Source organism: Penicillium antarcticum (assembly GCF_028974205.1).
Source record: "Penicillium antarcticum strain IBT 31339 chromosome Unknown utg000008l_segment0_segment0, whole genome shotgun sequence".
NCBI lineage: Eukaryota > Fungi > Ascomycota > Eurotiomycetes > Eurotiales > Aspergillaceae > Penicillium > Penicillium antarcticum.
In genome coordinates, this window is record NW_026695306.1 from 1,507,166 (window position 1) to 1,520,369 (window position 13,204).

Below are 13,204 nucleotides of genomic sequence, written 5' to 3' on the forward strand. Positions count from 1 at the left end.
CCTCCCATGACTGAAAAGAAAAGGAACAGAAAGGACAGAGAAGGAGATGAGATAAAAAAAAAGTGAAAAGAACTCCGAGGCTTCACAAGAAACAAGCCCAACCGCATTGCAAAGAAAGTTGGCACTCTAGAAAAAAAAGTTGGAGAATATGCATGCAGAAACCTTTTGGACAGAAGTTAAAAAAAATGCCGGTCATGACGAATGAACGAGCAGTGAAAATGGGTCGCGAAAAAAAAAGCAGAACTGGAAAGGAAACAGAAAAAAAAAGCAAATGCGAAAGGGCTCAACGTTGTAACTTTTCTCGGGGCAGGTTGCCGTGCAGGGTATTGAAATGTTTGTTGACAGTTTTCTGGTTTTTCAGCAACATGTCCCCACTGGCAATGGCGTCATGAATCATATCATAAGCGATGGTTGAACAACCGTGAGATGTATCCTTCGAAAGATTGATCATGTCAAACATCACAGTGGAATGGATACGGCGGGCAAACAGAGCCTTCCGATAGAAATCCATGAGAGCCTTGAACCCATTGTCAACGTGTCGTGTAAAAAGATCATCAAGGGCTGAACGCCTAAATTCATTGTACAGGTTCAATTCGAAATTGCTTTTCAAGCTCCGAGACCAGTCAGAGTAAGGCAGGGTGGCAACAGGGGTATTTTCTCGGGTAACTGATCGGCCTTGCTCGCCAAAAGGTTCATCGCTTGGCAAGGTAGAAAGTTGCGGGGCATAATTGGACGTTTCTGTGGACGGACGGCCCATTCTCTTTGACTGGTTGTATCTCCTTCTCCTCAAGTCTTTGTATTTTGAACGAGTAGCACCACCGACTTGATGTCGAAAGCGGTCAGTATCAGACCTTTCAACACAGGTCAGCCAATATTCTACCATAGATGAGGCGAAGGGGTCTCGGCATACTTCACTGGGTTCGCCAACGTCTTCAAGTCAAGAGGGGAAGGGGATTCGGCATGCGAATCTAATCCGCGCGCTGAATAACTGTCAGAAAATGAACGATCCAAAGGTAATTGGGAAGACGACGAAACAATCGACCAAGTCGAGTTCGCATCTTGCGACAGGTACGGGTCCATGGGGTATCCTACATTGGCAATTTCATTCACTGCGGTGTGAGGCAATGAAGGCATGAATTCGGGGGCGGTAGACGAAAGTGATGTCTTAGCGACATTGGCAACTCCGTTGGGAACGAATTGAGGAGCAGATCCGTTGATAGCTTTCACAGGGGTGTTCTCATCGTTCTTGGCAGCGGGAGTGGTGTGCTGAGCGGCAGGTTCACGCTGGTCAACAGGGAGAACCCACTGCTGCCACTTGTCTCTGGGACGCAGACGGTCGACATTGTCTTCACCGGTCTGGTACTCAACATTGCGGAGCTGGCGAGCAACATGACGAATAAGTTCAAAATCCTCGGTCAAGGACTTAACACGCTTGAAGCTGGCAAGGACGTTCAAGGGAACGAAGCCCTGGGAGTCCATCTGCTTGCGAAGGAACATGTCCTTGCACATGTTGTCCACCGAGAAGTAGTATTCCAGCTGCATGGACAGCATAGACATGAGCGAGAAGGGCTCCATGTATGGCTGGTAGGGCACAGCGCTCATGGGGCCGGGGTTCACAGCCTGGTAGCCGTACATAGTGTTGACATCGGTAGGGAAGGGGTAGACACCATAGACATTTCCGTTAGGCAGCGAGGGCGATCTCAAAGGCATGCGGTTGTTCTGCTGAGAGCCATTGGGAAGGCCATGCTGTTGTGACCGCTGACGGTCATTGAAACCACCGAAGGATTTGGAGGGAGCAAAGTTGTTGGACACAGCCCCATTATTGAACTGAGCACTTTGACCATTGAAGTTGTTGAAGCCACCACGGCCACGGTTGCCTCCACGGCCTCCGCGCTCTCCACGGAATTCACCACGGTTGAACTCGGTGAAGCCAGCGGGATCAGCAGACTTCGAGCCAGCATCAAAGCGACGGTCATTGGTGCGGGCAGCAGCCTGCGAGTCGACGGCCAGGTTTCCACCCTTGCCATTGCGAGCTTCCTGGTTCTTTCCAAAAGCCTTGCCCTCGCGCTGGGCGCGGGGAGCATTCTCTCCATTGACCTGCTTGGTGGCGTCCTCGCCGTTGCGAGCTCCACGGCTGCGCTCGGGGGCTTGAGAAGCCTTGCGAGCATCAGCAGTGGCACCAGCCTCGGTGCTCGTGGAACGTCTCGACTGGGCAGGGAGGGAGGCAGCACGTCCAGTAGCCTCGTTTCTTCCGCGCTCTGCGGTGGCCTGCTTGCCCTGGGCAGCCTGTCCAGAGGCAGCCTTGTCAGTGGCGGCAGCTCCGGTGCCGTTAGCTCCACGGCCAGAATCACGGCCACCACGAGTGGCACGTCGGCCTCCGCGGCCGCCGCCGGCAGAAGGCAGAGGAGTGTTGAACACAGCAGTAGGGACGTAAGGAACGGGGGTCCACTTCTCCTTTCCATGGGGGCGGATCACGGGGCTCTTGTCGGTCTTCTCCTGGGCCTTCTTCTTCTCTTCGCCAATAGCAACCTGGGGAGTGGGCCATGCGGTAGAATCTTCAACTGGGGGGACCGATCCTGTAGGGTATGTTAGTAATTGATTGTCGGTCTTGAAAGTTTGCACCATTGTCGACCATGTCAAAACCAAATGAAACTGGCCTGCGCGGTTCATAATGTCGCAATCTGCGAGTAGATCTTACCAGCATCGCGTCCCTTGCCACTCTCGGTCTTCTTGGAAGCCTTGGTGCCTTCTGGTGCGCTTTCAGCGCTCTTCTTCTTCGAGGCCTTGGAATCCTGCTGAGACTCATCGGCAGTGGAAGCGCCCTTGGTAGAGCTGGCCTTGCCGCCGGTAGCAGACTTAGGAGTAGTCTTGACCTTGGCGTCTTGCGCCTCTCTGCGCTGCTGCCAGATGTTGATAGATGGGAGAGGAGCAGCCTTCAACTCCTTGGGAAGGGCGGCATCCTTCGCAGCCTCCTCGGACTTCTCGCTCGACTTCTCAGCAATAGCATCGGTCTTTCCCTCGGTGGAAGCCTGCTTCTCAGAAGTGGCCTCTGTGGTTCCATTCGGGGTATTTGAAGAGTCGTCATCCTTAGACTTGCGGGACTTGGACGTGGTGCGAACGCTTGGACTTGACGTGCGGGAGGCAACGGCCTTCTTAGCGGCGTGCTTGTTGGTGACGGTGGTGAAGTCGTCATCCTTGGTTTCCTCCACGGCGATCTTCTCAGATGTTTGAGGGGCCTCGGGTTCAGCGGGAGCGGGCGCGGTCTCCGTTGTGGTCTCCGTTGGTACTTCCTCCGGTTTGGAGTCGATCTTCTCCGGCTCTGATGGCGTCTTAGATGGAGTCGGTGTCCCGGATGCGCCCTTGGCGGCTTGTGCGTACGAAAAGGTAGACATATCGAAATGAGAGCTTGCGGTAGCTCTGATCGTAACGATTGGTGTAAGAAAACGAGTCCGTTTGAGATTGCGGGTTATTTTTCCCGAACCTCCTTTGGTGACTCTGGAGAACTGTCTGCGCCTATGTGGGCGATATGGTTTCTGCAGAAGTGGGAATCAGACAAAGATCCCGCGTTCTCGTAAATTCACTGAACTGTAGCTTCCCGTCTTTCAGAGAGGCTCCCAGTGTATGCGAAACGGACTATTTCCTGCAGCGAAACAAGAAACCAGCGTATATGTGTCGGCGCACAAAAAGTGCAATCGAACGGGTATCGGTCGTATGGATCGTCTAGATCACAAATCGCAATTAATGAACCGTCGACTGAGGAAGAATCTCAACAGTTGTGGCTTGCGAACCCACGGTTGTCAAGAAGATGTGAAGGTGACGGTGCGAAAGAAAAAAAATTCGACCGAGGACGCAAAGGCACTGCCCTGTGAACGTCGTTTACCAAGCTGTGATATGTTGAGCGGCAGGCTCGTGCAGTCACTACTGTTGGTGCAAGTCGGATGCACAGGAACTCTTCCCTTGTGTGATTCCACCCTTCACTCTCGAAGCAAATCAAGCAAGGAAGAGAATGTTCAATTCAGCGTTCCTGGCGACAGTGTCGATCCCTTGAAAAAAATGGGGGACCGAACGACGCGATTTCGCACGTGGTGGGGAGTCTCGGAAGGTCGGATTTCGGTTCTCTCGAAGCGTGAGACGATGAGAGGTACCGCAAAGTAACAAAGAAGTGACGCGAAAGGTCAGGGTTGTTGAAAGGGGAGGAATGGAAGGGGAGAAAACAGCCCGCGGAGAGGATGGGGAGAAGAGGAAGAGAGGAAGTCCAACAAAATTATTTGGTTCAGGGCAGAAACTGGTGGTAGCGGGGTTTTCCTTACACTGCGTAATTAATTACTCTGCACTTTGGAATTTTATAGTAAAATGTCATTTCTTTACTGTTTACATTGCTTTTATTCTGTCTTCAAGGTTCCTATAAGCCTCTTCAAGGTGGCCTGATTACTGGTCACACTGAACTCCCTAGGATTGCTTAGGCTCCCAAGGTGCGAAGGGGTTCTGTATACTGCATACTATGCATACTGTGCACAATTGAGGCATATATTGCCCAAGGCAGAACCTCGTTGATATTTACTGTGTGTAGTTCAAAATCTATTGTGTATCTTCTTTGCCGAGGTCGACGATCTCGGTGGTATGGAGAACTGGTTTATACTTGTATACTACCTATAAACTCGACAAACACCATCCACGCAGAGAATTGAGCCTCAGAAACCCACAGGTGCCTGATAACCGAGGTCGCGCGATCGATTAAAGTAGCTGTCAAAGTGGCGATAGTTCAGGGTTCAGTTCTAAGCTTAAAAGGTCAGCCACTGAGAACATGGCCTTTGTTATTGTTAATCTTCACCCCATGTTACAAGATTGAGGCATATAACTACCGAATACCATGTAATCTTCGACTTTATAAAAATACGTACTTTGCTCCGTACATCTGACTGAACTGAACATCGCGGGGTCCACCGGAGCCCCTCTGACGATTGGCGCACAATGAAATATCTGACAGGAAGTTTACGTGTTGGCCTTGCTTGTTAAATATAACATTAAACATATTACAAATCCTCATATATCTACTCTCCAGCCCAATATCTCCCTATGCCCGAAGTCCCTTTCATGTAATATTCACCCGTTAGACCGTTAATATATGTTCGGATATACAAACCGGTGGTGAAATGCTCGGGTATCTAGTTCCCGGGGTAAGTGTATTACAAGCCTTGCGCCGCGAGTCTGCGTACTTTTCCTACTTTGATTAGTTTTACCCATGAAAAAAAATTACAATTACACATATATTTGTGCGATGTATACTATGGCACGTGATAAGGCAACATGTAAGTACACGCACTGTAAAGTTGTCTGTCACTTCTTGCTAAATTGCCCAAATAACTGCCCAAATACTTCACCTCCGATTATTACCCCTGCCCATCTGGTTCTCACCACAAGTTCACTAACACGTCGTATTCACATGTTGTGCCTTCGGCAGTGGTTAGGGCTGAGGGCACGCGGAAACCACCGGAATGGAGTGGGTATGTAATCGGATTACACGTATGGATTACCCTGGCGACACGGGATATGCCTTAGGCGGAGATGATCTATTAGATCTAGTTTGACACGGGATTTGAAAAACATCGGGAAATTGCGATATCAGTGTTCAACCATGGAAAACAACAAATATGTACAAAAGCACAACAATTAAGATAGATGTATTCATAGACACCAAACTCCATACCGTTAACACCATGTACTGTAGATACATCTACCAATGCCGAACACTGACCAACACCTGTTCACGCGCATCCAAGTCAATCGACCCTAGCGGACCTGTGACCAACCCTAGCCGCATAAGAACCTGCCAGACAAGTTTGCGTTTGAGATTTTCCCGAACGGAAATCTTTTCCACAGCGTCATATCCATTGAAGTATTTCAGGAAAACTGGCCAGTATTTCTTGTGTACGGTCTGGAGATCATTGGGCGTGATATCCGGACTATTGTTGATATCATCTTGCTCTGTGCTGGGGTGGTCAGGGAATCGAGCGACGATCTCGTCAAGCCAGCGTGACTCGAGTGGGGATGCGCGGTGTGGAGAGAGGATGAATGATGAGAGACGGAGAGCGGTTGATCGATCGAGATACTTGTGAGACACGCGTAGTTGAGTGTGTGGATCGAGTCGGCCGGGCATGGGTGTCTCTTCTCCGCTGCCGTGGCTTGCCAGTGACGATGAGGATGAGGAGTTGATATCATCGTCCTCGTTCTCGTCGTCGGAGTCATCTTCGTCGACTGGGATGGTGTTGGAGGAGCCCTTTGCTAGGTACCGGTCCACTTCCTCCTTCCGCAATGCCATTTCCACGGCCATTTTGATCTCGGGTGTGACCTTGATACGTGCGAATGTGCGCAGCTGGGTGACCCAACCACCGCGCAATAACCATGCTAGGATAGTGAAGTAGACCTCCTTGTGGTCCTTGCTGGGGATAAAGTTGCTGTATGGGCGAGGGGTGCCGCTGAGGGTGGAAAGCATCTTTGGCAAGCTGGGAAGTGTTGGGAACGCCGCTTGATAGGCGATCGTAGCTACTTCCAGCTTGCTCAGGTCGCAGTTTGGAGAGACGATGTATGTGTCTCGTTGATGAATGGGAGGAATAGCGCGGGCACGGCGCCAATACACAAGATGGCTTGACAGCATCTGGATATGGGACAAGGGGATCCCTGACGAAGCCGATATCTGAGCAAAGGACTTGGTTGGCTTGGAACAGCGGATATAATGGGCGAGTGCTGGGGCTAGAGTGCCACCGGAGGCTTCGACATCTTTGATAATAGCAGCTTCGCTGTCCAAAAGTAGGAGGGCGAAATGCTTTGCCAATACCTGATGTGGTGTATTGTTTCCATCAGCTCCTGGGTCGTCCACTGGAGTTGCACTGTCTGCTGTGGTCAACCACAGGCCGGGGTATGACTTGTCTGCTGGGCCAGAAACGTATGGGGTAGAGGTCAATGGCGGGATTTGGAGCGAAATAGACACATCGGGGCTGAGCGAGATAGATGCGATCTTGGATGCTGATATGCTACTGTAAACGGTGTACATAGCCCGAGCCAGCGAAGACTGAGATATCAACTCGGAGTAAAGGTTGTGAGTCGATGTTTCTAAAGAGTCATGTTAGCTCGAGTATGACGGCAGCCACCAGCATAAGACTTACTATTCTCTCGTGCTCTCCGGCGAACTTGCAAGATGTGCTGAGACTCTTTCCACACATAATCAGTGCGAGCCTGCTCCCATTTGAGAGCTTTGGCAAACTTCTTGATAACGTTCTCATAGATTTCCTTCACGCGCATCGAGTACTCCAAAAGAGGCGGGTCCACGACAAACACCACATTGAACATAGTCATATGGTCTTTGTCCTCAGGATCAAGAGGCCCGTCCCCCATCTTCCCCGGTTTCCCACTCGTCGAATCACGCTTACTATCCGTCGGCGAAGTCAAAGACTCGGCAATGGAAGCAACACTAGCACCCATATCAGGAGACGTAACGAAGTGCTCATCACCCTGCCCATCCTCGGCCTGCTCATTGTGACCCAATTCACCACCATCCCAGTCAGCACGGGGCTTCTTCTTTTTCTTGCGTCGTTGTTTGCGCCATGTCCCATCCTCGCGCACAAACACCGGCCACCCAATAAGCGCCAGATCATTAATGCCAACCTCGAAGCGCCGCTTATGCCACGACCGAGACGGACTCAACAACTTCTCCCATACACTCCCAGGCACACCCAGAAGGGACTCCCAGGGGGGCCTAGAACTCCCGGGTCCATCCTCAGGTCGATCAGACGCGGTCCCTGCATCCTCTTCGAGATCGGAACCTGCGCCACCGCGCTTTCGTAGCGAGGAAGCTCGACCAGAGCCTAGAGATCCGGGACGGTGCGGTTCGTTGGCTGCAGTCGAAGCCGAGACGGAAAGGTGCTCGTCGAGGCCGAAGTTGCTGGCGCGCCGACCTGCATGCACTGAGCTGCCGCCGGCATGAGTTTCTTTTTCTCGCTCGCGGTCCTCCTCCTCATCGTCTGAGCTTAAGCCGCTTTCACTGCTTGAGCTAGAATCGGTGTTTCTCGAGCCTTGTCGCGTACGAGTGCGGGAGCTGCGCCGGCCGCCCTTGGCGGTGGTTTTAATTCGGTTCTCGCTAAGTGGTTTCGGGGGTAGTGGAAGACGAGACGGGGGCCGGTTCTTGAGCGGACAATTAATATTATGGCCACTAGACACGGGTCTGGTGGCCGTGCGATCGAGGACATTTGGTGTCTTCGGGCTCCGTGGGGGAGTTGGAGATCGTAGGCTTGAGAGTGGTTGGGCGGGATTAATTCCCCGCATGCGCGTGCTCCAGTCGACGGTCTATCAGATGGTACATACATCAGCCATTTTTGCTAACAACAACTCGATCTGTTTCAATATAGGTTCAATGATTGCTGCTAGGACGTCGTTTGATTGGGGCTTGGGATTTCTTTTTCAAGTTTCTAACGCCCTCTCTAACAATTAAAAACTGATCGACTTTCCATGCAAGACGCCATACTTGCAGCTCAATTAACTAGGCGGGTGATAGAAAGCTCTCTTAGACTATCGTGTTGTATACGTTTAACTATAGCTCTCTGGTGTTAGGTATATAGGTATCAAATGCATTTTCATATGTACAACGCCTTGAATAACGCCAGCACTACCCTGTCATCAGACTAATGCCAATCTCCCATATCGTACAATATCGCTTAGCCCTTCAAATCCCAGGCTCAGCTTTTCGATTGCGCAGTATTCGATGTGTCGGCACCTGCATTGGCAGGGGCTTTGTCTTTCTCTTCGTCGTCTTTGAACACTAGACCGAGGTTCTGGAAGTTATCCGGCGCCATAAGATTCCTAGAAGATGTCTCCGGTTAGCACTCTATTCTCAGCAAGCTTTCAGTTCCCTGTGCTTCAATGATGAAGATGTGGTGCCTCCACAAGACGGTTCCAACGTACTTGTCCATTCGGCAGGAAAGGTACTGCTTAGCCAATTTGCGACACGCCTCGTCGTTCGTGCCTCTGTTAAGCTTGATACACTTCAGATATCCTGATATAATGTGCTTGCACTCGCCTATAACATTCAAAGTTATAATTAGTTTCTGTGTTCGATTGTCTTGCTGGGGATCAAGATTGAGTCTTGTGGTTCTTTTGTACCTTCGTGATCGAGAGGGAAGCTACCGCGCTCGGGTCTAAAAAAAATTAAAATAGTCAGCATAATGTTGTGGTTGTTGCTGCGAATTCATCCCCTCAGTGGAAGAAGACTGCCTGCGCAAAGCAGTAGACTTCAAACGGTACTTACGGCGCGGGCTTGTAGTTCACAGATCCACCTCCCGGTGCTCCGAAACTCATATTCAGGTATTTTGAGCGTGAATCCGCAAAAATAACAGCAAAAAAGAAGTCTGCTTTGGTACAGACGAGACAATCAAATCGTAAGATGCGCACTTGTCGGAGAACGAGACCAAAAGTCCGAGAGACAAACAGGGCAAACAAGACAAACACCACGTCCGCCAATCACAAGTGCGGGATTCGGTCAATGATGTCTATGTCTCTCGGATGGATGGAGGGGAAATAGAACTTCGGCCTGCAGATGCGAAATTATATTGGACTGAGATAGGCGGGGTTAAGCAGATTATGCAGTCATACTTTGTTTTACCTGTTTGCTTGGGTTTTGAAGGTTGGGGTCGCTAGCCATGGATGGAATATATATAGAGGCCACTGTCTTTCGAACCTGAATATACTTTTCCAATCATTCGACTAATCTTTTTCTTACCATTTCATTCTTCCTTGTCGATCCCAAACTCATTTACATCAATCTAAACCATGCCTATGTATGTGAGGTTGGATCGCAGGCACCCTCTGTCCCATGTCAGCATCAGACCACTGACCCCGAACGAACAACAGGAGACTCGAAGGAAGCTGCCAATGTGGCGGCATTGAATTCACCCTCCAATCACAAACCCCAGTGCCATACCAGCTCTGCGCTTGCAGCATCTGCCGCAAAGTAGGCGGATACCTGGGCGCCGTGAACTTAGGGGGAATCGCAGACAGCATGAACATCACCAAGGGTAAAGACCTTATCAAGTAAGACATTACACACTAATACATCCTACGAAGACTGAAAAACAGGCTAACACACCCAGGAAATACACGGCAATCAAAGACCGGGGCACACCCATGGAACAACTTTGCGACTCCGAGCGCAGCTTCTGTTCGAATTGCAGTACCATGCTCTGGGTATGGGACCACCACTGGCCTGAACTAATTCATCCATTTGCGTCGGCAATTGATACGGAGTTGCCGGTGCCCGATGAAATGGTTTGCATCATGGATGACTCGAAGCCGGCTTGGGCGCGGTGGCCCGAGGGGAAGAAGAGTGTGCATAAGCTATATGGGGAGGATAGTCTTGAGGGGTGGCATAAGAAGCATGGTCATTATGTTGAGTAGGGAATAGGGCATGTCCATTTTGGAACAAGGTGCTTATGATTATGAACTAGCGGTGGGGAGAGGAGTTTACGCGATGAGAGCGAATCTGATTTACAATGAAAACGAGTATGATAGAATTTTCTTCCTTAATATTGATGCTATTATGTAGTAACTATTGGCTTCTGTGATGCGAATTAGCAACAGAACATCTCATGACATGAGTGGCATGGAGGGCAAGTGAAGAAAAGATCAGTTCTCCAAGGTGAAATAATATTGTATCGACACGGTGATTCAGAAAGAACACAGCGAATATTAAGGGTTCATCAGGCAAAGAAGGGGGGATTGGAGGACTGTAAACTCACGATCAACAAGCCAGGTTGGATGCTGGGTATGTGTTCCTATGTATTCACTTATGTCCAGTCAGCAATGGCATTCAAGCAATATGCAGGTGTCAACAGCAAGATCAAGACATGGCAACTAAGTCAGGCTGAAAAATCTGTTAGCATGGAACGTAATAAAATTTCACCAGGAAAAAACCCACCTCATTAAATCAGATTTTTGTATAAATGTTCATTCCCGGACACAGAGTGCCCAGGTCAAACAGTGTGAATAACACATTCATCATAATAGATATGACCATGATGGGATAGGGCAATAAGATGAGAGCAGTAAAGTACCTAGAGTTTCTGTTAGAAACACTGCAAAAAATTGTCATGGCGACATGGACAAAATGGTATGTGGGCAAAGGGTCAGGTGACGAATTCTCAACAAGTAATCCACCAAACATACACCCACAGAGTTTGTACGCTCTGCTTAGTTTCGGGTGCATGAAAGGAGGGTACGTTATGTCCGCCCGTTCGTTCAAGATATCTTCATGCTAGGCAATAGCCGCAATGGAATGATGGGTATGGGAGCAAGTTTAATGTACCTAAGCGACAGCTTGTTAGCTAAAGCTCACTTGATCAATGACAATGAACCAATGAGTTATTGTGATTGGGGTCAGACAAGGCTGAAACTAAATTTTGACAGATTCCACATGGTGATTAAGTTTGAGGAATGCCTTTGCATGTCGAATGATCATCATCCCAGGGGGGTGGTGTTGATATGGAGAGGGAAAAGTTTTTCCTTACCTTTTAAAGAAATTTTTTGGATTGCATCGCCGAGTGAACTCGGGCTTGTACACAGAAGGAGTGTGTGCCCTCATTAGACACAGTCCAAACTGTTGAATGAAGAAAAACAAAAAAGGATTGAGAGATCATAGCTCTTTGGGAATCCTGGGTAATGAAGAGAGAAGAGAAAAAAATTGTGGGTGGAGCTCGCTATATAAACGGATGGTTGAATACGGTGACCAGATTCTGCCATCAGCGCTGTTTGACTTGGCATCAAACACCAACCGAGAAACCACGACTCTCCACTAGACCTAACCCGAGGTTGATATAGAAGAATTTGAGAACATTCATTCACGCTTTGCTTTCCTGCCTGTATTTGAGCTTAAGGTCGTAAATATTTGAGATAATCGTTTTTAGATGAGTCATCTTTGCCAAGGAGGGGGTTTCCCGTATTCCTCAAGCCAAAAACAGTATTGAGCTGTATCGTAAATCTCTTTTCACTGCCCGTCTTTGGAACTAGCTGGACATGGCTTCAAACAATTCCCCACTGGCCTCATGGGAGACTTACGCCCCTTCTTGGGATAAAGGAATGGGTGATGAAGGAAATGAATATTTCCGCTTTCTGGAACTCCCCATCCTGGAGAAGCTGATTGGTAAACTAGAAGGATGCCATGCTATAGACCTTGCAACAGGAAATGGTCTTGTGGCTCGCTGGTTAGCCCAGAAAGGCGCTTCTGTCATCGCAACCGATGGTGCAGTCACGATGATAGACCGTGCAAAGGCGCGAACGCACATCTTTCTTGGTGAACACAAGATATCTTTCCAGTGTCTCGACGTCACAGACCAATCGTCTTGGGATGAATTTATGGTGATTGATAATCAACTCATGGTCAGTTCACAATCTAATTTACTCAGTGTTTTCTTGCCTCTCACTTGTTATCACATCTCTTTATTAGAATGGCGGTTTTGAGGTTATCACTATGAATATGGCTCTCATGGACATTCAGGATCTGGAGCCATTGGCAAGATCTTTGAAGAAATTGCTCAAGCCCAACGGTTGGTCAGTTCTTTCTACCCCCCCGGCCAAACATTATTCCAACTAAAAGCTACTTTCTAGCTTCGTCGCTACTCTGCTTCATCCGCTATTCTTCACATCTGGGGCAGCTCGGCAGGTAGTAGTCCGGGAGGACCCGGGGACTGGTCAGCGAATCGTCGACCGCTCTATTGTTGTAACCAAATACTTAAATGTCCCCCCGGCGAGACAATTGGTGTTGAAAGGGGAAACTGAGTCGCCGGTATGTGATTGAAGCCCTTCCCTATCCAGCGAGACGGTGGAAAAGCTAAATTATGCACGGTAGTACCTGTTCCACCGACCTTTGAGCCAGCTGTTTGCACCGTTTTTCAAAGCAGGTCTCGCCGTAGATGCACTTGAGGAGACCAATTTCGACGAAAGGCTTAGTGATCCTGTGCGTGAACATTCGTCGAAAAACTTTACCGAATTTCCGAAGATACTTGGCTTCAGGATGAGGCCCATGTCTGCGAACTAGATGGTCAGGGATCTTTGCAGGCTCTTCGAGATACGGCAGAGGCGATTGAGTACATAAGAAATGTGAAATTGTGGGGCTGGCTTTAGATTTGTATGTAGCTGCAATGATGCATTTCATAGTTTCAAG

General features: G+C 49.2%; 5 protein-coding genes across 5 annotated transcripts; 2 read left to right on the forward strand and 3 right to left on the reverse strand.

Annotated features, from left to right (window-relative positions):
• Nucleotides 1–283: 283 nt before the first annotated feature.
• On the reverse strand, nucleotides 284–3,392 carry N7508_008085 (La domain family; the record flags this gene model as incomplete). Its single annotated transcript, XM_058466149.1, has 3 exons — nucleotides 284–851; nucleotides 911–2,576; nucleotides 2,699–3,392. The coding sequence occupies 3 exons, from the start codon at nucleotides 3,390–3,392 to the stop codon at nucleotides 284–286; spliced, it is 2,928 nt and encodes a 975-aa protein (XP_058317477.1).
• Nucleotides 3,393–5,734: 2,342 nt separating this feature from the next.
• On the reverse strand, nucleotides 5,735–8,319 carry N7508_008086 (nitrogen permease regulator 3 family protein; the record flags this gene model as incomplete). The annotated part of the gene is made up of 2 exons (XM_058466150.1): nucleotides 5,735–7,110; nucleotides 7,164–8,319. The coding sequence occupies 2 exons, from the start codon at nucleotides 8,317–8,319 to the stop codon at nucleotides 5,735–5,737; spliced, it is 2,532 nt and encodes an 843-aa protein (XP_058317478.1).
• Nucleotides 8,320–8,729: 410 nt separating this feature from the next.
• On the reverse strand, nucleotides 8,730–9,348 carry N7508_008087 (coiled-coil-helix-coiled-coil-helix domain-containing protein; the record flags this gene model as incomplete). Its single annotated transcript, XM_058466151.1, has 4 exons — nucleotides 8,730–8,853; nucleotides 8,956–9,070; nucleotides 9,154–9,188; nucleotides 9,299–9,348. The coding sequence occupies 4 exons, from the start codon at nucleotides 9,346–9,348 to the stop codon at nucleotides 8,730–8,732; spliced, it is 324 nt and encodes a 107-aa protein (XP_058317479.1).
• Nucleotides 9,349–9,819: 471 nt separating this feature from the next.
• Nucleotides 9,820–10,443, forward strand: N7508_008088 (GFA family protein; the record flags this gene model as incomplete). The annotated part of the gene is made up of 3 exons (XM_058466152.1): nucleotides 9,820–9,827; nucleotides 9,901–10,080; nucleotides 10,140–10,443. The coding sequence occupies 3 exons, from the start codon at nucleotides 9,820–9,822 to the stop codon at nucleotides 10,441–10,443; spliced, it is 492 nt and encodes a 163-aa protein (XP_058317480.1).
• A 1,614-nt stretch (nucleotides 10,444–12,057) lies between these two features.
• Nucleotides 12,058–13,078, forward strand: N7508_008089 (class I SAM-dependent methyltransferase; the record flags this gene model as incomplete). Its single annotated transcript, XM_058466153.1, has 4 exons — nucleotides 12,058–12,420; nucleotides 12,488–12,591; nucleotides 12,649–12,826; nucleotides 12,890–13,078. The coding sequence occupies 4 exons, from the start codon at nucleotides 12,058–12,060 to the stop codon at nucleotides 13,076–13,078; spliced, it is 834 nt and encodes a 277-aa protein (XP_058317481.1).
• Between the last annotated feature and the right edge of the window lie 126 nt (nucleotides 13,079–13,204).